Here is a 27,085-nt window from a genome sequence, read left to right as displayed (position 1 = left end):
GTGATTAAAGCACAATAAAAAGGCTTAAAAAGATGCTCACGAAGCCTTGAACGTGGCATGGATGAGATGGAAGTTCCAAGTTCCAGAGTGTGCTTGGAACAGACGTCAAGTCAAGTGTCAGTAAAGTCACACGTCACGATTTTATCATGGAATTGAAATGTTACGTCAGTTAAAAAACACGGCATCTAAAACAATGTAACCATGTGAGGAGCAATGCAAATATCAATCCTATGTGATTCAACAACCCATTTTCAGGGTTTTCTTGTTCACAAATATACGATGTTCACCCCCCCAAGATGGTCAAAACAGGTTAAACTTTGCTTTCAAAGACAATATACCCGCATTAGAACCTTAGTTATGTAAAATGGGACAACAAAAAGAGGCTTTTTTTTTTTTTAAAAGGCTGTTGAACCTTGGCAAACTGCGTTTTCCGATGCTTTTGCACACTTCCATGCCAGCACAGGGGCTGGCCTGTGTACATCAGGGGCGCTCTGAGCCGTGAAGATAGAAACCGTACACAGAATAATTCTTCCCAGCCTCTCTTGACACAGGTAGCTTTGCAGCAAACAGAGAATTGTTAGCCAGGAGGTGCAATTGTACACAACTGCGAGCTGTAATACGTCCCATCCTTCTCAGCCGGTCGGGAAGCTCCCATGTGCTAGAAACACCTTAAATTTTCTTTCTTTCCTTTTTAATCCTGATACTTTGGTCAAAGTTTCGTCTGTGAGCTTTTTTCTAAATACAGGTTTAACTACAGTAGCATTGATTAGCAGGCGCAGGGAGACTCGTACCGCCAGTGTGGTCCATCCCTCCTGCGCTCCAGCCCATCATTGGTATTCATTTCCATCGCCTGATCCCCCAACAGTACCCCCCCCCCACTTGACAGAGGACCGTGGGTTAAACACCGAGGGGAGTGCTCCATCACGACTAGATCTGATCCAATTAAATACAGATTTAATCAGCCCTGCAGTCAGAGAGGGAATAGAAAATCTTATCAGGCCCGTGGTGCACGGTGGCCCGGCGGTGCCGGCGCCGGGTTGCAACTTCCAGTTGGACCTGGGACTAATCCGGTCGGATCCGACCCACCCGTCCAGCGGTATCACAAGGTTTGGGTTCACCTTTCAATAAGGTGGTAGCGAGTGCGGATCCGTGTTGTCTCATCTGTAACTTGGCTCCCCCCCTGCCAAAGACTGAAGACCCCCCCCCCCATCGGTGGTCCCCACTGGCCCCAGCTGCTAATCGCTGAAAGCTTTTCCTCAGCACAGGAAGCGTCCCTGAGATATGAAGCAGGGCTCCCCAGCGCCCCATCAAAGTCCAGTGTAACTGCTGTGTCACCTTCAGAGTTCCAGAGGAGGGTTGTTCACCGAGCTGCTGCGGCCCCTTCTAATGAGAAGTCATTGGATTCTTCTGATTATTCCTCACAGAGCTGGGGGGGGGGGGGTCATTTCAGTCACAACATGCGACTTAATTACAGGTGGGGCAGTTTCGAGCGGGGGCGGTTTGATTCTGGCTCGTTAACGAGCGGGTTTGATCAGCCCGCCACATAGGCGTGCTAGCGTAACGCAGCGTGGTATTAATTGCAGTGTTTAGAGTGTGAGGCTGAGCCCCCACGCGTGCTCCCGGGAGATGAACGAGAGGAACGCCGTTCCGTGCGTCCTCCATCCCTGCTTCTACCAGGGAATTATGCTATCGGATCATCTGCGTTTGTGGGTTATGCTGTTACTCGGAAAAAGCATTTAAAAGCCGATCCTGAGAGAGCGAAGAGGCTGGAATTTCCGTCAGGCATCTCAACGTGTTTCTTAATGAAAGAGGTGTCATTAGTTAATTACAGTGTTTCCTGTGAGCGTTTCAGCCACGTCCTGCCCCTGGGATGGACATCTTCTCTGTTGCGCAGCCTCATTAATTGCGTCTTGTGTTTGGAGGAAGACTCTCCTCTCTTTTGTTATTTCCAGGCGTAAATGAGATGAGGAGAAAGGTTACCCTGAGCCCCACAAGGCTGTTTAGCCATTTTGGGCGGTCTAGCGCGCTGACACCTCCACTGTATCTCTGTTTTAGAGGTGCCTGCTCACTTCCTGCCCTCATCCAGGCCAGTTCTGGAGCTCGTTCGACTCCAGCAGCTCCTCTCTTCCCGCTTTTGTATTTGCATACCGAACAAACAGGAAATTGTGTTCATTTGTATGCAAATGTGTTTGTCCCCAAGGCTGAGGTTTTGAATTAAAAGTTTTACCATCCCATTAATTCCAAATTACACACAGGCACTGACACGGGCCTCTCCACTGGGCAGGAGGGGGATCCGTCTTCCCATCCAAACGCATCTCTGTCAGTTTGGGCTGTTTAGTTTTGCCATCTGCGAGACGGAGAAGGATTTTGGATTTAATCTGGTCCGCTGATTTGGAGATTGATCGTCTGCACCAGGCCACAATCTCCTCTTAATTATCTCGTGGAAATATGCAGAGAGTTTGCTGTGATTGATATTGGAGGATACCACAACAGACAGACGCGCGGAGGACTCGGAGTGCTTGATTGGCAGGTTTGTGAGGAAGGAGAGGCTGTCCACTCGTGCCCGTGTAGCACACCTCATCAGCCCGGCTCATTAAAATACATGTGCCACCTTATGAAAAATGCATGACCCCCCCATCAGTGGCGACTGGCATGTTTGGCTTGATCCTGACAGGCAAGGAAATGTGATATATGAGGAGCTGCGCGTCTTTACGGGGACCTGAACTCCAACTCACTTCCATTTCTTATTTGCTCTCGTTCCTGGAACACGCGACCAGCTGGGATGTGAGGCGGGAGCAGCGACTGGTAATTACAATAATGCTGCAATAACTCTGGATGCAGGAAAAGATTGATTAATTGCACACCGCGGTGATGAACGATCTGATCTAAATTAAGGCCCGCCAACGTATCTCCAGTTAAAAAAAAGGTTGGGTTTTTTTGACGATGAATAAAGTGGGTGGGTTCCAACCTTCTGGTGTAACTGAGGTGTAATAACAACCCGAAGCCTTTCCCTTGGTTATTGAGGCTGAATCAAATTTGGCCCTGGTTTTGCAAAAGTTTTGCATTTCTTGACATGAACATCACAACCTTTGGACAGATCACACATACACACGGTGCCGCTGACAAATGCATAATGCATGTGCACAAGATGTGCACATGCAGACTTTTGGCAGACGCCCGATGACTCTGAGTGATGAGCCAAGGGGGACACATCATTTTTGTCTCTTCCAGTCAGAGAATCACGGCGGCTGAGTGCTCGCTTGCCAGGTTGGGTTAATGAAAGGAAGAAGAAGAATTAAGCTTCCTGTGTGTGTGTGTGTGTGTGTGTGTGTGTGTGTGTGTGTGTACGGCCTCTAACTCCAAGGATCTGGTGGCTGACAGAATTTTAAAAAATGACTTTGACAATGAGGCCGAATCACAAATGTTGCCACCTCATCTTTTTTTCCTTTTAAATTAAGGACACTTTAATCGTCTTACAGAGTTGGAATTAATTGGCCTCGGGGAAAAAAAGTGTCTTGTTAAATCTTGTCGTTGTCAGTTTTGTCAATGAGGCTTGTCGGATAAAAACATTAGGATCATTTTCGACGTTCTCAGATAATTCGCTTTGCATTTTCTATTACCTTAATAAGAAAATGGACTTAAACATGATTTACAGTGACGACGCGTGTGCAGTGACTGATGGGTAATGGACTTTGAAAAACCCTCTTTGTGTAATCTCCCTCCATCGATTTTGCTCCATAAGTGTGTCTAATAGTGAATTCGGGCTTGTTTTTCTTGTATCTGGGTGCAGTCGGACCTGAGACCGAATCTGTCGGCAGACGCTGGTTTGCACATTTCAGCTGACGTGACTGGAAAAATCGATTTGAGATTCATTAAAAACAGACGGAGGCAGGATTGTTTTGCCCCTCGGCGAAGGCAGACGGCTTTAGACGATGTCACAAACCCCAGCTGACGTGCACGTTTAACATGTGACACCATGTTGCTGTTTAATTTAAAATAAACCTTAATTATTGGTACCTCGATTGTATCCAATATTTAAGCCATTGCTGCAGCAGATGTTGGAGGACGAGGGCAAAAGTTAGAGATTAAAGATTATGTAGATATTACCACGCAGGATTAAGTCCTAATTCAAGTGGGCTGTCTCTGAATTTGAACAGATGTCGCCGACAGGCCTGCAGCCGCGCACGTTTGGGCAAAGACGCGCGGAAAATAAGATGCAGCGTGAATCAATCAGCCGGCTGCGCAAGTGGCAGCTGATTAATATTTGTCAGAAGAAAATCCTGCTGTGTGCTTCCAAATCCAAAAGTAACTATTGAACTCTTTTCAGCGCCCGTGTGCGCCGCCGCCGCCGCTGCGGGGGTCGTTTCTACCGGCCTCTCGTTGAATGAAATGTCAACAACCGGAAGCTTTGGAGGGTTTTTCCTTTGAACCCTCGACACCCTGATCTGTCGAGGGTCACTTTTCCTCTCTGAGCCAGTTTAAACGCATCCGCCTCGTCCGGGTTTGGCAGCGCCGCTTCGGAGAACACGGCTGTAATTTGCTGTGGAATCACGGTAATGGCTCTGGTATCGCCGCCGGTTTCATTATCTTTAACCACAACCAGTCTGTGTTGCGAAATAGTGAGCAAAAGTTTAAAGTGGGGGGGGGGGGCAGGTCCCCGTTGATGGACGACCTGTCCTTCCGTGCTTCGCCCTTGCTACCAGTGCTAAATTGTGGGAATGGAATTCTGTCCTGGCTTTAAACCCCGACTAGATTGTAGCCGCCAATGTCTTTCTGCCAACAAGCTAGCGATGGGTTGGGGGGGGGGGGGGGTGAATGGCTGGGCAACAGTCCTGCCCTGGGGGGGGGGGGGGGGGTGGGGAACACATCTTGGCAGCTTCAACGCAGTCTGATAAGCCTTAATGGCACCGCCACAATGATTCACACTATGTTAGATACACACCCACACAGGCACTCCGCACACACGCACGTGCACACGCACGCGCACGTCTAACCTCTAGCAGGCTTGTGAGGAATGATTTTGGGACCCTGGATAAATTTGCAGTTGCAGGGAGTCTCTATTTACCAGTAATTGCATTTCTCTGCCCTCTTTCAGCCCTGCCTTCAAAACTGTGGCTCAGGAAGCTGGAGGGGGGGGGGGGGGGGGGGGGGGGGGGGGGGGCAACAGAACATGCTGCCGGCCTCACACGATGCTCCGACACCAGTTGACAGCTTATAGGCCAATCTGTACCTTGCACGGATACAGGCTGGACACAGGGCAGGCGGAGAGGTGGCACCAACTCCAGCAGCCTGCTGAAGCCACTGTGCTGGCTGCTCATTGGTCTGTTCACTGGGTTCACTGGGCCGACCCGAATATGGACGTCAGATCAGGTTTGTGCTCACTACAGCTGACCGGTCGAAGCTTTCCTGCTTCAGGATTTTGACCAGGATAATGAAATGTATTGTTCAGCATCGGTGCATCAGTAAAGGGCGCTTAGTGACACCAGTGGCCCCCAGACACATAAAAATCTACTTTTAACACACCCAAAAAGTGTTAAACCACGGGAGGCAGCAACTCTCTAATGACATATGATCGTCTTCTTTGGCTCATTTGGGAAGCTGCTTAAGCCAAATGCTGCGTAATACTGGATTTGCTGAGTGTCTGCAGCAGGCAGGAACTAATAAAGTTAAAAAGAATGCTTGTCTCCATGGGTGTGGGGGGGGCAGGAAGGGGGCTCTGCTGCAGTTTTAATCCCAGCATCCTGAATCTGAAATAACGCTTCAAAATGAAACACTTGCATTTAATCACGAAACCAAAAATTATTTATTTCAAATGAAGGCAATTCTGAGGCGCCATTATTGGGTGAGTGTGTCCATCAAAAGGAGGCGCTCATCTTCCTGATGCCAAAAATGGCCACGTTTGAAGAGCCGCCATCCTATAGTAAGTGGAAAGGTTTTAACGTCCACTCATCCGTCTGACAGCTGACGTCTCCGACTGAGCGGCCATTAATCTTCCGGGCTCCGTCCCCTGCTCCCCTTTCCCTCCGGAGCAGCACGCTCAGCCCGGACGGGCCTGGAGTTAGCGTGAGGAAATTTAAATCCAGAAGAAAAGCACATGGATTTATTCTAACGTGGCTCCATTACCACATTACCTCTTAAAGTTAATTAAGGGAAACATCAGCCGAGGAAGCTGCTGGTTAGGAGGACGCGGCCTCACGGAGTCTCCTGACGGGACGTTTACGGATCCGAATGTCCGTCTGCGCCGCTTTGATCGGGGCTTTTTTCTGGGTCTCGTTTCCGTCAACGAGGCCGCGGCGCAACAGGCACAAAGAATGGAGCGAGCGTGCGGGGGCGTGAAGGTCGCAGGGACGCCACGAACGCCTCGTCGGCTCTCGCCACGTTGGGGGGGTCAGTGTCACCGTGCTTACATGCACTTCTAGGGATGCTTGTTTGTTTGCCTCTGTCAGAGATGGTGCCCACCCACGGGGAAGGGGGGGGCGCTGGTTAGAGACACGAGGTTAGCAATAATAGCACCTGTCACCTGTCAGCAGGAACAGCCTGAAGAGCCTGGCCCCCCCCCCCCGTCAAAACCCTTTTCTCTCTAATTGATATGGGCACATTCGCAGGATCGCTGGTTTCATTCTACTTTATGCTGACGACTCTTTGTTCTCCACTTTATTGTTTCCTTGTTTGTGTGCACACAAATGTCCTTTTGTGTTGCCAACCCAGCGATGGAAAACGCCCGTAAAACGTGTGAACCAAGTACCGATGGGAACGCCACCAGGACGCCAGATTCCATTTAACACTGGCAAAGGTCACGTGACTGTGTTTTTAAAACTGGACGTAAAGTCCCCAGAAGTTTTGCGCCGTTACTATCAAACACATGTGGCTCCGTCACATCTGCGACCCCCCCCATGAGAAGTTACTTTTCTGTCACGTGTGTTTGTCCACCGGAGCTTCAGAGGGCAGAAGCTGCTCAGTGGGGCCTGACGGTCCACAGAGTGGAACGTGTCCAGTTTGTTCTGCGCGGCGGCGCCCGCTGCGTTGGGGGGGGGGGGGGCAGCGGAGGAGACTGATCGAACTGGTTTTACAGCGGGGTCATCAGAGGTCTCCGTGCTGCTGCCAGAAATCGATACAAGTCTTAAACTGCAGCCGCTCGACTGAAACTGGCTGCAATTTCCTCCCAAACACGCCGTCGTCCGCCTCTCTCATCATGAGCGGTCCGAGTCGCCCCCCCCCACCCCCCCCCCCCCCCCCACCCACGGGCTGGAGAACACTGACTCATGTTGTTCGCGCACATTAATAATGCATTCTTGCATGTAGCAGCGGGTAATTAACGATGCTGCTAAATACGAGCTGGGTGTAAAGCGCCGTCCTGTCAGGATGCTGTTTGCTGAGAGTGAGGAAACGGGCTGATGACTCAGCTTTCTGTCTCTGTTGTGAATGATTACAGGCTTTACACCTGCTTTTTTATCCCCTCTTCATTATTTCAGTGCTGCAGTTAGACGGAGCTTCCTTTAAATCGTTCGTTTTTATCAGAAATGATGCCTGAGTATGGAAGTGCAACGAGCCAGTCTTTGTTTTACCAGAACAAAACCTCAGCAGCTAATTTTATCCACCACGTGTAGTAAAACAATGACCCATTAGCAGCTCCGTGCGTTCCCCTTTTCTCAGGAAACTGCAGAGATTTGGGTAAACTGTTAAGTGGTGTTTTCTTTTACTGTATCATGATTAATTCATTTCTTCCTTCCTCTGTGCTGTAACTGGTCCAGATCGTGATGAAGAGAGCGCCGCTGTCTTGCTTGAACGTGCACACGGCCACGTTTCGTTGGCTGCACATTACAAATAGATTAATTCTCCCACCGTATTCTGCCAGCGCCGATCTAAGCAATGTCCCCATCTAATTGATCACTTAAACATAATTGGAATCACTCCAGTCCATGTTAGCCATGCTTGGGTCCCCTCTAACGCTGCCTCCGTCCCCTCGCCATCCCTCCATCCCTGGCGGTTCCGCTCGGCTGCGCTCCCTCCATCTCCCCTGCTTGTTATTGACGGCATGAGTGCGAGGCGCTGCTCAGCCGGCGCTGATGTAATACTGGGCATTAGCCCCTTCCACTGCCCTTAATCTCGCCGTAATAAAGTCACATTTGCTTTGGTGCCATTGTACATATATTTGTGGCTGATATGTGGGGAGAAAAGAGTCGCTCGGGGGCTTCGGACCCCCGCTGCACCTCCTGTCACAGTCTCAGCGCCAGTGGCTTCGACTTGCTTTTAATCTAAATGTAATTGGAGAGGCAGCATCGATCAGGAGTCACAGTCAGCGGCGTCCTCCCTGATACCAAAGCTCCCATGTTTCCCACTCACCGACCTTCCCTCTTCAACCCCCCCCCCCCCCCCCCCCGCTCTGCTCCCGTAAGGAGGACGTCAGTCATGTGCAGTGGGGCGACACCAGCGAACAAGGCCCCCAACCGGGGCCGAATCGTACGGGCCAACGTTCGCCTAAGGTGCTGAAACAAGAGCTGTGTGGGGGGGGGGGGGCTTAAAGGGAGGGGAGATTAAGAGAAAAAGGTGGGAGCGGTGAGACGGAGCGCAGCAGTGGAATCATTTGTAATAGCCTGCTCGCTCTGTTGCGCCATTTCATCCAGCATTTAGTTAAGCACGCTTTGTTTTGTCCTGCCTGCGCGGCTGGAGATGCTCGAGAAAGTCGATTTGTTGGCTCATTTGTCAAACGCCGGACTGCGTCAGTGACTTCTCAGAGGCCTCGCGGAGCACAGAGAGGCTCTGTGACGCTGCTACAGTGGAGACGAGAATCGGGGGGAGGGCAGGAGAACTGGTACGGCTGAGAGAAAGCTGCAGGAGGAAGGCGGTGGGAGGAAGTAGCGTCTGGACTCACCGTGATTCTCAAGGATGTGTTGGTTCATTTTCTAAATGTCCGTCAGGGAATCGATCCGCTGCCTTTGGGGCGGGAGGCAGCGACCATCCTGGGCCATCACAGGCTCCACTATAGAATAACAGGTGGGGGTTATAGCTGGACATTAAACTTTAACGAGACATCCGCGTATTAACATCATTTATCCTGCACATGGTCACAAAGGGGCCGTGGAGTTAGTGATTGGCTCATATACAAGCTTTTTCATATTTCATATTATTTCATTTTTCATATGTTTAGAGAGGGAATGTGCATTATGGTATAGACAGACAGAAGCTGCGCACGTCCTCCATGATGAATGGAGTATATGTAAAAAGCAGTAATAGTAGCTTCCATACAAGAGATATATTACTGAACATTATTTATTCTGTAAATACACACGCCTTCTATGATATAATCATTGAATTTGTGCTTTACAATGATTTATGTCCATCTGCGTTTAGCTCAACGGAACCAAGGCAGGTCAGGAATCCTTGGATATTCATCAGACGTCCATAGTGACATGAAAATGTGATGGAAAAGAGGGGGAATTGAATCTTTGAGAGCGATTACTGACGAGGGGCTGAGAACTGATGTCAGAGTTGGCGAGAACGAGAGTAAACATAAGCCAACAGTGAGCAATCAAACAGGCAAACACAGAGATGGGGATGAATGAGGAGCCGCAAAGGAAAATTAATGAGGGGGGGCTGGTTTGGGGGGGCTGGTGAGGAGGCTAAGAGAGAAAGGCCAGGGAAGGCTTGAGAGGGTTGAGATGGAGGGACGACGAGGGAAGGAGACGAGGGAAGAGAAGAGAGGAGGATGTTGTTTTAAGATCAGTATGGATGAGTGCGTTTCCCATCTCTGGGGAGGGGGGGCATTGGCTCTCTGTGCCTGTTGCTCCACTTGTTTATGCCTCACTTCAAGAGAGAGAGTGTGTGTGTAAGTGTGTGTGTGTGTGTGTGTGTGTGTGTGTGTGTGTGTGTGTGTGTGAGTGAGTTGTAAATTTCCAAAAATGTAGCAGATTCATGAACTCTCGTCCTTTAATGAACTCCAGATTGAAGAATTGTTGCTTTTTGCTCAGTTTAAACTGTGAAATCTCGGTCGAGCTTAAATATCGCAACAATATTCCGCACGTTTGTGCAAAAGGAAATAATAAAAACCACCAGTTCCACCAGAGACCTCACTGGTGTTTTTGAACCTCAACCTTCTCTCAAATCTGGTTGAGGCTTGTGGGAAATTGGTAGAGTAATTGTACAGTAATGACGGGTAATGACGCGCACGTGCACGTGCACGCGTCAGACGTGCCGGTCGTGACGTGACGGTGGTAACCAGCCTGCCGCCGCCGCTACAGCTCTGTCAGTTATCATTGTTTTTGCAGGGAGGCGCGCCTGTCGCCCTGAGTGTGTTTAGCCCAGTCGCCATGAAGGTTATCAGGCCGGCGCACAACCTGGGCAGGAGGTGGAGGGGGGGGCGCCTGTGGGGGCTCCCCACAGGTTAGGAGGCATAAGTATGCAGCTGCAGTTAGGTGCTTATTCTACCTGTGTGTGTGTGTGTATGTGTGTGTGTGTGTGTGTGTGTGTGTGTGTGTGTGTGTGTGTAACCTCTCTGTTGCTCTGATGTCATCCCGCCGCCGTCCTCCGGCTAACAGCCAGCGGCTCGCTGTCTTCCACCCTCCTCCTCCCCCAATGTCACCTTTCCTCTCTCCTCCCTCTCGCTCGCTCCCCGCACGTTTGTCATTTTTCATCATCCGTCCATATTTGCTAATCTCCCTCCTTTCGCTGCTCGCCGTCTCAATTCATCACCGCCACTCAGGTCTGGTGCTGAAGGTTACGAATCGCTGATGGAGAGAAGACAAGATGATCATAAAGACTGACAGAGAGGGAGGAGGCAGGTTTTATCTCTGGCTTTTTGGTTTTTAATATCTCCACCCCTTTCTCCCTCCTGCCCCTGCCCTCCTGATCTCTGCCCCCACCATCTGCTTCTTGCTGTCACTCCTGTCCCGACGCCGCTCGCCCCCCCCATCCCGCCCACTCCCTCCCACCAGTTCAGGTACGCTGACAGCTGTCACTTTCAGACGGACTGACAGGAGAAGCTGCATGAGAAGCTGCATGAGAAGCTGCAGGAGAAGCTGCATGAGAAGCTGCATGAGAAGCTGCAGGAGAAGCTGCATGAGAAGCTGCATGAGAAGCTGCATGAGAAGCTGCATGAGAAGCTGCAGGAGAAGCTGCATGAGAAGCTGGAGGAGAAGCTGCAGGAGAAGCTGGAGGAGAAGCTGCAGGAGAAGCTGGAGGAGAAGCTGCAGGAGAAGCTGCAGGAGAAGCTGGAGGAGAAGCTGCATCAGAAGCTGCAGGAGAAGCTGCAGGAGAAGCTGCATGAGAAGCTGCAGGAGAAGCTGCAGGAGAAGCTGCAGGAGAAGCTGCAGGAGAAGCTGCAGGAGAAGCTGCAGGAGAAGCTGGAGGAGAAGCTGGAGGAGAAGCTGCATGAGAAGCTGCAGGAGAAGCTGCATGAGAAGCTGCATGAGAAGCTGCAGGAGAAGCTGCAGGAGAAGCTGCAGGAGAAGCTGCATGAGAAGCTGCAGGAGAAGCTGGAGGAGAAGCTGCAGGAGAAGCTGCATGAGAAGCTGCAGGAGAAGCTGCAGGAGAAGCTGCATGAGAAGCTCCATGAGAAGCTGCAGGAGAAGCTGGAGGAGTAGCTGGAGGAGAAGCTGCAGGAGAAGCTGGAGGAGAAGCTGCAGGAGAAGCTGCAGGAGAAGCTGCAGGAGAAGCTGCAGGAGAAGCTGCAGGAGAAGCTGCAGGAGAAGGGAGCGTCTGCTTTGTGCCTAATATGATGTGAAGCCTGTTAGCCAGATAAGGTCACCGCTTAATCCTGTTTGCTTTTCTGCTTTTAACCGCACGGTTTCACCTGCGCGTGCGACACGCGGTCAGATCACCTTTCTCTTTCATGCTTCAGGAGGAAACCACTCACACACACTCACACACACACTTCATTCACCTGGAAAAGGGAATGAAAAAATGGTTTAAATCTCTGATCTGGTTCTGATTTTTCCAATCAGATAACGACTGAATGTCCCCATGAGAATAAATGACATGCACGCTCTTTCATATAGCTAAGATAATATATAGCGTGTATAATATAGCTAAGATAATAGAACAGGACAGACGACTGTGGCCTAAATTTTAAACACTAATGTTGGACAAACAAGTCTGAAAGAAGAAATAAACGGCTTTGTTGTTATTAGCCCAACAACTTAGGGTTAAAACACGAATCGATCATCCACCCTGTGAGCAGACGCACCTGTAAATGAGGGAAATTACAGCATTATTTAGATAGATATTAACGTTCCCAGCCCCACCCGTCTGCCCAGTCACCCCCCCCCCCGTGACGTGTCTTTGCTCCCTGTACATTCAGCAGCTCCGTTTCCTTGGTCAGGCCTTATTTATGCTTTACACACCTTTTCTTAATAATCTCCCCGTCTCATCTTTCAATTTTCCCTCCTTTGCTGCCCTCCCTTGCCGCGGCCCCTTTTCTTCCGCCTCGCTTTAGGCGTTTCACCTCCTCACTATCGCAACGCCTGCCCCCCCCCCCCACCCCATCCGTCTCACCTCTTATCTGGCTCTCTATATTCCTTCAGCCCTTCCTTTCCTCTCCTTCCTCCCTTTGCCCTGCACCCCCCCTCTGTGAGCCCTCCATCGCTCCTGCCTCCTTTCCCCTGCCCTCCCCGTAACTGAAATTAAGCCCCGTTGGGGGGGGGGGCCCGCTCTGTCTCCATCTCCCACCGAGTCCCCATCACAAAGCCACAAGAAACGGACCTTGAAAACACAAGATAATGCAGGTCAAAGCTGCAGTGGGTCCGGCGCCGCGGCCAGGGTGTATTTTTGGACCCCACTTTACATTTCTGCCCCCGACCTGCTGCAGCCAGGCTGTGTGTGTGTTTTCCCTCCTTCCCTCCTCTGTCTGCTTCACTCCATCCCTCCCACACTTCCTCCTCAGACAGGCATTGTCGCAGTCTGATGGCGAGCAGGTCTGCAGTGATTACCGATGATTAAAGTGTCTAACAAGTCTACATTTCATTCTGATGTGATGTGTGTGTGTGCGTGTGTGCGTGTGTTATGGGGGTGTGTTAATGTACCGATTGCGTGTCTCTGGGTGCGTTTTGGCCCACAAAGCCGTCACTCATCTGCAGAAAAGAAGCTCAGCTGCAAGTCCTGAGTGGTAGAGGTGTGTGATTAATGGGATTTTTGCATTGCTGTCTGTGTGTGTGTGTGTGTGTGTGTGCAGCTTGTGTTTATAGATCACAGCGTACAGGAAATACACTCCCCGCCGTTTTGCACAGACTCTTTGTTGTGCTGCCACTTGGACCGTTTTACCAGTAAATTGGAACAGCCAGAACCTGCAGCTCATTTCAGCCTCCAATCAAGTGACCGAATCAAATCTGTCGTTCTGCCCGGAGAACAAGAGAGTCCCGATGTTTCATTGTTTGCTGTGTGTGCGTTAAGGCTTTTTTTTATTTTAATAAAGTGTGACGTGTGAGGGTGGACGTTGACCTTTGGGTTAGGCTCAAGGTCAGGTCCCTCCAGTGGATGGAACATGCCTGCAGAGCACGGAGCATAAAGAAGAGCACGCTCACGTTTTCAGCTCAGAACAGAAACTCGTTCAGTTCTACCTGTAAAATAATGAGGCGCTCCCTTGGCAACAGGAAAATATTGTTATGGTTGAGTGAAGGAAAGGATGCTGAGTTTGGACACAGAAGCTCAGGCAGGAGGAGGTGTCTGCGCGGGTTCCTCGGTCTCGTGTGGAGGTGCTGAGCCAGCGTTTGAGACGCACAGATTCACATCGGACGCGGCCGCCCAGGCCATCAGAACAACTCCATGAATTATAAAAGCGGCGCTGCTCCACCGGGGCCGGAGATGGAGGGAGGGAGGCCTCACGCTCCAGCCTGGAGGGAAGCAAAGTGGACGGAACCACAGAGGATGTTTGTCCTGGAGCGACGGAGGAGGCGCGCGTGCACGTTTAGGAAGGACTTTGCATCATTTCTAAATCGAACCAGCTGTGCGAGCATAATCCTGGATTTCAGCTCATCTCTGGTCTAAAGACATCATACCGTTGAGCTCCGGCTGCACGCCGGCGGCGCTCAGACCTCAGCACAAAGAAACGAATGGTCACTTCCTTCCTTTGGCACCGACTAATGTGCGGTTTGGGCGGGGGCCACCCCGCTGGGGGAGTGTGGGGCAGTGAAGCCTATAGAAGAAGGAATGGCATTAGGAGACGGCACGAGGCGGCGTCCATCACTGACCACGGTCAGACGCGTCGCCACATGACGGGGACGTCGTTGAATTTGATTTGATTCCCCCAGAAGAACCTGTGGCTCATCTCAGTGTGGGGGGGAGAGGGGAGGGGGGGGGCTTCAGAGTCAGTGTCCATACACGAGTAGTTTCATTCTAGCAGCATAAAAGTCTCTGTGCATCTGGAGCGTCGCAGCAACTGTGACGTAAGCGTGAACAGCCGTCGTCTCCGAGACCTTCGCGCCGGCGTCCTTGAAGCTCCACGTTCCTCAGCCTCTTGTCAGAAGTGCTTCCAGAGTCTCCACCAATTACAGCACCAAACGCAGCGGCAGCCTCGGAAACCGTCCTGAAGGAAGCGCTCACGCTGAAAGCCTCTCCAAGGATGCCTGACCCCCCCCCCACCACCCCCACCCCCACCCCCACCCCCCCACACCCACCCAGCCTCTTTATCTCCTCTGTGACACAAGTGTCTATATGTACCTTCACAATTCGCAGCCTTGAGAGACCCGGCGTGATGGATGGAGGCAGAGAAATCACATGGATGCGTGTGTTACTACGGAGGAAGCAATCGGAGCGGGAAAAGCGGAGAACAAAAGGCGGAGCGGCGCCGCGCCGGCGCGTAGTCGAGAGGAGCAGAGCGAGAGAAGGGTCAATTATTCAGGAGGAAAGAGCGCCCTCAGATCTCAGGAGCTGCTTTGAATGTGTCTGCATGGCATCAGCTGCTAATAACTGCTGGATTGATGTGCCGGGGGTCTCCCCTCCACCCCCCCGCCCCCCCGCTCTGGTGTCAATAATTACTCCACCAGCTCAGGCTGCTGCTTGTGTTCGTTAAGACAAATTCGTAGGTTATATTTTAAACGGGCGACGGGTTATTTTAAGAAGCGGGTGAATCATTTGTGGCGGCCTGAGCCGGTGTTTTCTTTCCTCTTTACGTGAGAGCGTTGAGATGGTCGTCGGCGAGGGTGCCGAGGTTTGATTAGGGTGGGCGGCGGTCGGGGGGCCTGAGCCCAGACTGCTCCACTAGGTTGGACGATGTTCAGCACCAACCTGACCCAGACTGGATCCTGCACCCCCCCTTTCTCTTCCTTGTGCCTTTGTTCTCTTCCCTCGCTTTTGTTCTTGTTGACAGAGGTGTGCCAGCCGGGGGAGGGGGGGGGGGTTAAAGATGGGTTTTTTGAAAGCGAACTCCCCGCCGTGGTCGACTTCCTGCACGGGCAGCGGCCGAGCCCCTCACACGCTGAGCTACAAAAGGCAGCAGACCAGAACGGTCTCAGCTTATGAGAATTATTTGTCAAGTGGTGTCAGTTTCTGATGAAGAAGCATTAATATCTGTAGTCACTTTAGAATAGAGCCTAATATAATGTGGGTCCTTGAGGGTTGTAATCCAGCCGGGTTTCTGTCCTACCTCAGAGAAAAGAGGAATCCCAGGTGAAGGTGGACCTGGTAGGATAGAAGTCCCTGGAGGACTGGATTCAGCCCCCCCCCCCCCCCCCCCCCATGAAACACTGTCCATTATTGTTATGGTTCATTATCCATGTATGAATGCGGGACCTTTGTCAGAGAACACGAGGGAAGGAAGGAAGGGAAAACGAAGGATGAATAATGAACGAGAGGCAGTAATTGCGTTGAGTGGGCTGCAGCAAATGAGAGGCGAGCGCACGGACAGAGCTGGAGAGCAGATGTGGCCGATCAAGCCTTTCATCGGGAGACACAATTAGAGGTTCACCTTGAGGGAGATGGACTTTTGTTTTTACAGCTTGTCACAGGGTGTAATCACACCCCCGCCGGATGGATGGCTTTTAAAACTGGCCGACGCTAATCTGACCTCTCTCCCGTAACGCCGTTTAACATTTCAATATTTAACGTCGTTTGTTTCTTGTAAGAATCTGAGAGAATGATGAATATTTTAGCGGCTGGTACTCTCAGTCGTCCTCAGCGTATCGGACTGGAAGCTGCAACATTCTGTAGGATATGTGGCCTCACAGGACCCGTCCCGGAACCAGAGTGGCCAATTACAGCCCCAAAACAAGTGGTCCTTGGAAGCATTTCACCACGCTAGCGCTAAAAAGTGCCCTGTTACATTTATTTTATGCAAAGTATGTGGTTGGACGAGAGCGGCGGTGTAATATTCAATGGTGTCATCCATATTTCTGTTTGATATTTAAGCCTCTGTGGATGGAAAGAGGATCTCAAACCACACAGATCAATCAACGAAATGCATGCCTGTGGAACAACCTGGCAGCAACCCATAATGCTTTGCGAGCGACTTAATGAGAAGTCGGGGGGGTGTAGGAGCAGCCAGGACAATTGGAACCAATTGAAATAATCCATAAAAGGAAATAAGGCAATTTTCAACCATTTTTTGGAGTTTTCCGGAGAGAAAAGTGACTTTGTAGAATGAATAAATTGCACTTATATTGATGATAGAGGCGATTTTTCCCGTCCTTTTAACGGTGTGCGTTGATTTAAAGGGGACGTGTGGCGTGAAGCCCTGACGCCCATTTGTAGCCCCCCCAGCTGGGCTGTGCTTTTGTTTAAGCCTCCTCTGAGGCCACTCATCTCTTCATCATCTCCTCCGCCACGACCTGCCTGCCCCTCCCTCTTCCTTCATTTATGTCATTCAAGCCCCCTCATACAGTCTTTACGTTAGTTTCCCCGGTTTTCCACCCCCCCCACACGCTTCTCTGAGCGTATGCTGACAGTGAGATGGGGGGGGGGGCACCCAGCAGGCGAACTGCTCGGAGGGCTTCCTTTAAGTAAAACATCCATTTTTCAGGGCCGCTGTTGCCAAGAGTGAGCTCAAACGAGCTGCCGAACGCGCTTCTTTAGCACCGCGGCGTCCCGTGGAGACGGAGAGGCACGTGTGTGTGTGTGTGTGTGTGTGTGTGTGTGTGTGTGTACGTGCACGTGTGTGTGAAAGATCAATGAAAAACCATCATTTCCTGCATGTTCAGCCTGTTCAAACTCTACATTTTACCTCGCAGTTTGGGCATTGTCGGCATTATCATGACCAGGCGACTGCGGCTGACCTCCAGATCCGCTCCCAATGGATGCACGTAAATAAATGATAAATAAAGATGAAAGACCGCAAGGACCCCCCCCCCCCACCACCACCACCACTGCCACTGCCACCAACCCCACCTTAAATAAAGGCAGAGCACTTTCGATTCAGCACAGCTGAGGCGTAAGCTCGGGGAATAAGCTGTGAACAGGAAAGGATAAATATAAAAAAGCTAATGTTCCTCAATTTTCTTCAAGCCCGGAGTCGACCGCGGGGGGGGGGAGCGGCAGACGACTCCCGGTGGCGTCGTCGTGGCGGGAGAGATGTGCAGCGTTAGCCTCTTTCCTCCGACTGCCTCAGCACTTGTTCCGCCCTCAGTCGTCCATTTTGGATCGAAAACCCTGTAAAGCGGGCCCTTAATCGCGCCGCTAACTCAATCAACGGTGACTCACCGGAGATGGCGCGCACGTGCGCACGCACGCGGGGTCGCTCAGCGTGCGCGCGCGCGTGTGCGTGGACGAGTAATGAGTTCTGGTGCAGAGGTACGGATTCAAGACGCGAAGGCCCGGCTCGTCCCTGTCGGGGGACCCGACTCGCCTGGGGTAAATATACGTTGTGCAGGTGGCATTTAAAGCTGTGCCATTTGGTGCACGAGTAATTTATCCTCCTGATGAGGCCGATTGATTACCCAGGGGAGGCTTTTTAAGGTCAGCGATGATGATGCTGTGCTGACCTCATCACTTCCAGGAGAGCTGGATTTCTGCACCACTTCAGCACCAATGAGGGATTTTTCTTGGGTTTTTCTCTTTAATCACTTTGACAATTAAGTGATGGTTCGAGTCAGCAAGGCGGTAATTAGGCATGGATTTCTGAAGGGCGGATGTAAATGTCGATACTTTAAATTATATTGAGATAAAAATGAAGTCCGTGGAGGCCAGTAAAACCAGAACAAATGTTTCTTTTCCGGGTGTGTTTTTAATGGATGAGGCGGCTCTGAAAGAATCCCCAGGTTTCCTTTTAACGCCTCCGCTCATGTCAGGGAGGAACAGCGGAGGAGAGGTGGAACGTTCCTTAAAAGCCAGTGGCGCTCCTGTCTTCTCTTTGATGGGGGGGGGGGGGTGAAATGCGGCGTGCTCGTTTCATCTCTTATATAAAAAGATTAATATCGCTGATGTGAAAAGGACAGAATGTTTAATTCTGCTCGGTTCCTGTTCACATTATACGGCGTGAATCTTGTCCGAGCTCTTCCTGTTGGCTGTTTTACTGTTATTTCCCGATAACGACGGCGGGAAAGGTGTGAAAGGCGCAGAGGTGCAGAGGTGCTCTTCCCCGCTGGACTCCCCCGGCTCTCTTTGGCGCCTCATGAGGCAGAAGGAGCAGCGAGCGAGCGGGAGGGGCAGAGAGGGGAGGTGGGGATGGTGGTGCTCCGGGAGGCGGGACAATGAGAGCCATCAGTCTTTCTGATGCACTTTTGCCACATATATGTTCGTCCTGGGGGGGCACTACGTCTCTGTCTCCGCCTCGGCATCTTTCCCTTTGTTGCCATCATTTCCTCCGTCTCCTCCCACCACCGCAGGTTATTGGATCCCCTCCCGCCGCCTCCTCCTCTGTGTCTTCTGCTCTTCGCCCTCCAACCTCTCTGTCCTGTGCCACTAAGTGGACGGCTTATATAACAACGTGGACCTGGAGGGGCCCTCTCACCCAGCCACCCCCCCCTCCAACCTCCAGTCCTTTTCTGCTGTCAACATAACAACATAAAGTAGCAAAGAAAGAGGAGCAGAGAAGAGAAAGACTTGTGTGACACGGGCCTAATTTCCAACGAGCAATCTGAAGAAATCGGGAGCTTCCCCTTCAAACTACCAGACATTTTATCGTTGTTATTTGCGGCTGCAAATAACAAGCCATGATCCCGCTCCCTTTTATCTCCTGGCTATTTACTCTGTCCCACATCCACTGTACCTCTTTATCTCCCTCCCTGCGCCCCTATCTTGAGCCCCCCCACCCTCGCCACTAGCCCCCCTCTAAATATAGTCCCTTTGAAGCGTGGCTGTGTTGTCTCTTCCTGCAACGCTGCAGGACAAAAGTCTGTCATCTCACATCTGAGCGGCGAGACTAGAAAGCAGATAAGATTGATGGCCCAAAAAGAAACAGTGGTTAAGAGAAGTGATATTCATCTGCCTCGTCCTGCGTGTCTGTGAGTGAATGAGACGCACCAAAGGGGTGTCGGTTTTTATTTTTTTTAAAAGGATGACAGAGGAGGACAGGCTGCAGGGGAAAAAAAGGAAGAGCGAAGAAGGTGAGACAAGATAGCTTCTTTGTTATTTGTCATCCACATTTTATGACAATAACAATTTCTCTGAAGATCTGACAGCAACGTATCCTCACTGTATGTGCACAGTCATTGTGCTTGTGCCTGCATGTACATGCACATGCACACAAAAGGCAGAGCCGTGACCGTGGCAGCGTGTAGAACAGCGTGTGTTTGGACACGGGGAAGAATAAGAAGTGCGGAGGTGAAGGAGTAAAGCGTTGCGCTTCAACCCAGTACAGCGCAACAGCCCCACCTAGTGGCGCGAATTGGTCATTACCCCGTCCCCGACTGAGCAACCAGCGCAACCAAAGTAAAATCCACATCCCATCAGCTCACCTGCAGGAGTCCTCTTAATGACAACTACTAATTACACTTGTGTTATTTACAGGATAGGTATACTTTAGTTTAATTGACAGCAAAGTTACGCAGTGTTAAGATGTCGTCATCTCTGTCGGTCAGTGATGTAAACTCAGAAATATGTAATTAATAAATGACAGTATTAATGACAGTAAGATGATATTACAGAGATTATTGTACCATTGTGTACATTGCACACGATTACTCCTGGACACGCAGCAGTTGCAGAGGGGCTTTGCTCCACAGAAGTCTGGGCAAAAAATCTGCTGTTGCTGACCCAAGAGAGCCAGACCATGTTTCTAAGACTCAGACCACAGTCTGTGAGGCCTTTAGTGGAGCAACAGTGTTCCTCCACATGCACCAGAGAGAAGAAACGTGCCTAATCACGCTGGCGCTCGCCATAATGAAGATGTGAAGTAGTGAAATGTGATTTTGCAGATTAGTTGAAGTACAAACGCATGAAGCAGCAGTTACCCCGGTCAAAGACAACATTTCCCATAATTCCATGCTCTCTTGTGTGCTATTCCAGGTTACGGAGGGAGGGGTACACGGTGCAGGTCAGCGTCAACGACTACCTGGACATCTACTGCCCGCACTACAACGCCACTCCGCGGGGGACGCTGGAGCGCACGGTGGCCGAGCAGTACATCCTTTACATGGTCAGTTACCGCGGCTACCGCATGTGCGACCCCCAGCAGGGCTTCAAGCGCTGGGAGTGCAACCGGCCCCACGCCCCGCACGCTCCCATCAAGTTCTCGGAGAAGTTCCAGCGTTACAGCGCCTTCTCGCTGGGCTACGAGTTCAACGTGGGCCAAGAGTACTACTACATCTGTGAGTCTAATGTGGAGCTCTAATGCTTCTGAACAAAAGAAATCTACTTCTGCACAAGTGCCGCGCAGCGTGAGGTCCCGCCGTGAGGAAAAATTAAGGAAATAAACCCCAAGCTGTTGTTGACATGGCATCTTATCACATTTGCCGCTCACAGTTGGAAAGCGACCAGAGAAAATGGCCCTCTGGGGACCATTTGTTGGCATGGGGGCCTCCACAGGTGGCTCCTTCCAATAAAAGCGATGGGAATTCTGCAAACGGGTCTATTAAATTCATATTCAGGCATTTGTGTCTCTCTGCACATTATAAGATGGAGGCGTAGGGACGCTGCAATGCATTCTGGGTAAAAAAACAGCTCTTTTTGCAGGGCCTTAGTTCCTCAAACGCTCAGATCCATCCCAGTTCTGCCTGTGATTCAGGCCGCGGCGCTTTTATTGTGACGGATGGAAACAGCCTGAAGACGCCGCACATCCCGCCTCCGGCCTCCAGCGGCCGCCACCCACACGGGTCGCTGATGTGCGGGGCCGCCGCTAAGAGATTCAGGAAGTTCCGCTGAGGACGGGCAGCCGCTCACGTTCAGCTCGGCTTCCACGGCGGATGTGCGGCGGCGCCGGCCTGCAGCACGCTGATGCTTTTCCTGTCTTATCTGTCTCTCCCTGTAGCCACGCCCACCCATCACCACGGCCACAGCTGCCTGAGACTGAGGGTCTACGTCTGCTGCTCCACGGGTGAGACCCGGCGGCCCTTCCACCCGCCTCCGTCCCGCTCCTTTCGCACCGCTTTACCCGCCTTCCTGCGTCGATTCGCCGCCCCACGTGCCCCATGCAGGGACGTGCGTGGGGCAAATGGGGCGATACTGCCAGGCGCCGCTGTTACGGCGAGGGTTCGAGGGTTCGAGGGTTCGATAGCTTAATGTGTGTCTCGGTGTTATTACGCTCTCCCTCTCACTGACACGCTCTCGTAAATATTACACAAAAGATGTAGAATAAAAGCCCCTAGTCTCAGTTTAAAAGCCCCCCCATCTTCTATCCCCCCCCCCCCCGATGCTCTCTACAGAGCCTGTTATTTTTACCCCAGCAGCCCTTTGATCAGGACACCCCACGTTGAATGCCCCCCCACCTCTAACCTTGTCAGCACTAATACGTCCCACACTCGGGCCAGTGTCAGCCCCTGTGTGGCCATCAACACCCCCCCCCCCACCGCCATCGCCACGTCGCCGTCCGTCTACCGATGCCTCCGTTTGCTTCCTCGTGGTTTGAGCGCTCGTGAATGTCTGCTCGCATATTTCACATTCTGCGTGTGTGAGTGTGTGAGTGTGTGTGTGTGTGTGTGTGTGTGTGTGAGCGTGCGTGTGCGTGAACGTGCGTGTGTGTGTGTGTGTGTGTGCGTGGGTGTGAGTGTGTGTGTGTGCGTGTGTGTGTGTGTGTGAACGTGAGTGTGTGTGCGTGCGTGTGTGTGTGTGTGTGTGCGTGTGTGTGTGTGTGAACGTGAGTGTGTGTGAGTGTGCGTGCGTGCGTGTGTGTGTGTGCGTGTGTGTGTGTGTGTGTGTGTGCTCGTTTTTGCCACTGTAGCCTGTAAAAGATGAGAGAGCTTTGTGAATATTCTTACTCACAGCTTTTCTTTCACTTCTCCTAATGCCCCCCCCCCGACCCACCCACGCCCCCCCCCCCCCACGCCCCCCCCCCCCCCCCCCCCCCCCACCCACCGACCCACCCACGCCCCCCCCCCCAGCTGCGTACGCAGAGCAGAAATCAAAGACGTATTATAAACCCGGAGCACGCCAGAGATTACACGTGCACTTTAGCGAGCCAACGTTCCCGGCCTGCTTTGAAAATGTGCCGATTCTGAATTGAATTCCGGGTGTGATGCGATCAGGCGGCCGGAGTTTTTCCCAGAATTCCTTCACTGGATCCAGGCCGGCTGTTGAGCTGCACTTGAGCGTTGCCTAACTTCAGTGTCTTTCTGCCCCCTCCACCTCCCTCTGCCCCCCCCCCCCCGGTCCATTTCTCAGTTTCCCAGGCAGATGATGACTCCAGTCAGACTCCTCCCGACTACACGGTCAGACCAAACATCAAAATACACAACATCGGTGAGTTGCTCCACGTGACCGGACCGGAACACCAGCCGGGCGGGTCTCCATATTCGACTCTGTCTGTGACTCATTTTCCCAGTTTGCAGCAAACAAATCTTTATTTTAATCCCTTTGAGGCTTCAGGAACTTTGGTTTCAACAATGAGCCGACGCAGCCGGAGAGGCAACATGGACTTTGTTTACCCGCATCTGTGGGACAAGATGAATGTCCCAGGGTGGATTCTGGTCTTTACCATCACAACAATACTGCAATTTGTGCCCACGATTTGGACTTGAGAGCCCTGATGAGAGCAAAAGTTCCAGAATCCGGTCACACTGCTGCTTCTCGGAGCTCCCTGCTAGCATGAGTCCTGACGCTGATGCGGGTAATAAACAGCCAAACACGATCACGAATGCCCACTTTTGGCTTAAAAAGGCAGTTTTTTGGTTCACCTGGCGGGCGTTGTCAACGTCGCCCGGCTTTGTTTGTCACTTCAGAAGCGGCTCCTTTAGCTGCCGGCCAGGCTGCAGCATCTGAGCAAGCACTTCCAGAACCATCGCTCCTTTTAGTACGGAGCTTCCCAGAAAAGCTGGGGGGCCAGAACCATATGGACTGCTAGTTCAGCAGCCTCCTTCACAAAGGAGGTAAAGCTCCAGGGACATGTAAGGGAGCAGGATTACACCCCCACATCCTAAAAAGAACTGCATCATAGCTCTTTTTGGGTTATACAGGGGTTTTGTCAGGGCATAAACACGTTTAAACTTCATAATGCAGTCCTGGACGCACATGCATGCAGACAGCTGAAGCCTTTAGAGCCTTAAAGACTTTAATCTAAAGTCAGCAGAGGTCTCGTAAGAAGCGGAAGGTCGGTGTTTACCGAAGGGGAACGCGCGTCAGTGAGCCAGTCACTCGTTACGTAAACCCTTTATTTTCTGCCCTTCTCGGTTCCCATCTCAAACAAAAGCCTCTTGCCGGGAATGGTTTTGCGTGCTCGTTGGTGGGAGCTGTGGGCAGCCTGTGAGGAGGGCTGAGGGGGGGTGACCCGCCCCAGACGGGAACAGAGACCCCGCGAGCGATAAGAGCCATCAGCCATGAGCAACTTTGCAGAGAAGCACAAGAGCGAGAGGAACAAAGTGGAGGAGGAGGAGTGAAAGAGGAGGTAACAGAGAGAGAGATGGGCAGAAAAAGGCAGGGGGGGGGTGCAGAGCGAAGGAGCTCAGTGGGCGAACGGCTCAGCGGTTACTCAGGCCTGAGCTCGTCTACAACTGAACATAACAGACCGGTCGTCAGAAAACCAGAGGGAACTCCTAAACCTCTGGTTTATCCCTCCAACGTTACCCCCGGGGGACCAGAGCGGCCCCTGACCCCCCCACAGCTCCACCAAGGAGCCGTCCCCCTGTCCATCCGTCCCTCCGTCCTCCTGCCTCTGCGGAGCGCCAAGATGGTCGTGAGGGATTCTAAAGGCAGGCGGGACCAACAGAGCTGCTGAGATTTTCCTGTCAATCGTTCTTCCCGGAACTGTCCATAATTCCAAATGAAAACACTGAGGCAACAGTTATCTAAACGCTGCCAGAGCCCATTTTCGGGGGGGGGGATAGTACTTTTAAATGGATGTCGGTCATTCGTGAGACATGAAGCCTTTTCCTGGGGAAGGAGCGGTGATGAACGGCCTGAGGCGAACGCATGGCGAGCTTCCAGCCGGGGAAATCATCGCGGACCCCTACGAGAGGCCCTGATTGCGCAACGTCACATGAAACCAAAAGCAATTGATATCACTGTTTTACAATGCCTGGAAGGTCTGCGTGGGGGGGCCACGGAGGAGGCAAACGCTAACGTCCAGGCCCCGCCCACGACCACGGGGTCCCCAGTGGCCCCCCGACGCGGAGTGGCTGCACCAAATCCTTGTTGATGGTCTGAATGCTGGAGCTCAGTGCTGCAATTACATACGTCAGTGCTCTCAAGGATGTCTTCCCCCATGACTGCCATGGGGGTTTAATCATTACAACCTGCTGTTTTAAGTGAAATTATCCTCTAAAAAAGCCCTGAATGTCTTTGTCTGTGCCTGAGAGCGCGCTGTCGTCGTATCGATGCCGGTTTGAGTTCACAAGGTTGCCGCCACAGCGGCGTCTGCCGCGGGATTAATTAGCTTCAAAGCTAGCCGCGGACGCTGCAGACCTCTGGAGATGGAGTCCATCCGCTCCTGCTGCTCACCCACGGCGCTACAGATGGAACGCCGATTTATCCGAGCAGACAACCTTTTCCCACTCTCCAGGATTCTCGAGCCCGTGCTTCTGAACTCGTTCTCAACGCCCGGGGCGTCTTTCTGTGGACAGGAGCGCCGGCCCGGCCCGCGTGTCTGTTGTTGTAGCCGATATAGACGAGACGAGCCCAAGCCTGTGTTGTCGGAAATTGATCGCCGCGTCCCACGGCTGCGCTGTGATGCTAGGTGTCGTATACTGCAGACCTTTGATAGCTTGTTATGGCCCGAGGCTCCCGGCGTCCTCACAATTCCTCTTCCAAGGGCAGCCTCCATAAATAGCAGGGATTTGTAGAGGTGCGTGTTCTGTTGGCGGCCGCCGCAGCTCTCCACGCCCACCAGCCAGTCTGGAACAAATCACTTCAGATGCACGGGTTTGTTTACGCGGAGGTGAGGACAGCCGAGGAGGCCCACCTGAGGCGGGCGGCGTCCTGAAAAAGACGCCCGCTTCGCCTCCCTGACGCGGGCTGGTTGGATGGTTCGGCTCAGACCTCCGCTTTTCATCAGCTGACTCCAGATTATGGACGCGATCGTTTATGAGGGGGCAACATTTGAGGGCAGAGACAGAGACGGAGGTTGGACATAAAGACGCCTCACAGGAGAGTTCTGAGCATGTTTGCCTAAAGCAGAGCCCCCTCAGCGGCTGGTGGACACGCTGTCACTAAGCCCCGCCTCCTGCCATTATTTTAATCAGGACTCCTCGTGCATCAGGCCAGTAAATCGGTGGTTAGATGGAGTACTACCAGTCATTAATGGCACAGTTCGTTAACCACACTAACTCAAAGAATGTAGAAGAATTGTTAAATGTCCCCACGTGAAAGAGGCTGTTTTTAGTGCTGTTCGGTCCAACGTTATTTTCCCAAACTGGGAAAAGTTTACCGAGCTAAACTAAGCTAATCTGAGCGCAGCAGCTTTGGACTCTTATTGCCGCGACCTCTTCATCTACGTCTCCTTTCTCTGTATAATGCAGCCTAATGTGACAGTCGTGGGGGGGGGGGGGGGGGGGGGGGCAGCCTAATGTGACAGTCGTGGGGGGGGGGGGCGCAGCCTAATGTGACAGTCGTGGGGGGGGGGGTGGCCCTTAAACTCCTGACGGATGTGAAAGCAGCAGACAGTTTGGTTTACTTTTCCGTTTTATAGCACTTCATTACCCTCTTGATATAATGGCTGCATTATTTCCAGGCGGTGCATAATGACTCGCCGCAATCTGCTTTTTAGCAAATATTACAAAATGCGTCCCCCCCCCCCCCCCTCATCTTTGCCCCCGCGGCTAATGTTCTGTTACGTCTAATCAATGGCGAGGCCATAGTAATTTGGTTTGATTGAAATCCCTCCAGGGTGAAAACATCATTAGCGCGAGAAGAAGAGAACAGCAAAAAAGAGAGAGATCAGAACCAAAAGTGTTCTTCATTTACCTTCCCGGGGGGGTGGGGGGGGGGGTCGGTGCCGTAGCTTTGCTGATGATAATTGAGGGTTTGTTGATAACTGCATCTCTTTCTCAGCGTATGGAAAAGCTCCATTTGTTGCGTCGCTTGGCTACTTTAGGATGATGAATTAATAATGAAGTAATGCTTCGCTACCTTCTTCACTCACCTTCTTCTCTCTGCCCCCCCCCCCCCCACCCCCCCCAGACGAATTTAACCCCGAAGTTCCCAAACTGGAGAAGAGCGTCAGCGGCAGCAGCCCGTCGCACGACCGCGTCCTGCTCAGCGTGGCCACGCTGCTCGTGTCTTTCGTCCTTCTGTCCTAGCAGCCGTCGGCGTCAGTGACACTTGGACCGTCTGGACCGTCTGGACCGGCTGGACCACCAGGACCAGCTGGACCAGCTGGACCGCCTGGACCTGCTGGACCAGCTGGACCGGCTGGACCGCCTGGACCAGCTGGACCAGCTGGACCGCCTTGTCCAAAGGGCTTTGGACGCACCTGAGCATTGGCAGGAACCCAGAAGAGAAGGTGGAGGGAATTTTGAAGGCCTACCTTGACTTATGATTTTTTTTAAAGGGGGAGGGGCCTTTTTTTGCCGCCGTGTTCGTGTGCTTTTCTTCCCATGCGTCGTAGGACAGAATCTCATCCACGTGTGCCACAAACGGG

General features: G+C 52.0%; 1 protein-coding gene across 1 annotated transcript in view; it reads left to right on the top strand.

The window, feature by feature from the left end:
• The window catches only part of efna3a (ephrin-A3a), a 37,147-nt gene extending 10,314 nt beyond the window's left edge, over window positions 1-26,833 (top strand). Inside the window, exons 2-5 of the mRNA XM_029845571.1 lie at window positions 20,368-20,669; window positions 21,329-21,394; window positions 22,678-22,755; window positions 26,626-26,833. Coding sequence (XP_029701431.1) covers window positions 20,368-20,669; window positions 21,329-21,394; window positions 22,678-22,755; window positions 26,626-26,744 — 565 coding nt within the window. The 3' untranslated portion in view covers window positions 26,745-26,833. The remainder of the gene's footprint in view (window positions 1-20,367; window positions 20,670-21,328; window positions 21,395-22,677; window positions 22,756-26,625) is intronic.
• Window positions 26,834-27,085: the final 252 nt, after the last annotated feature.

This window comes from Takifugu rubripes, chromosome 12, assembly GCF_901000725.2.
Source record: "Takifugu rubripes chromosome 12, fTakRub1.2, whole genome shotgun sequence".
NCBI classification, from domain to species: Eukaryota; Metazoa; Chordata; class Actinopteri; order Tetraodontiformes; family Tetraodontidae; genus Takifugu; species Takifugu rubripes.
This window is presented reverse-complemented; position numbering and strand designations above follow the sequence as displayed.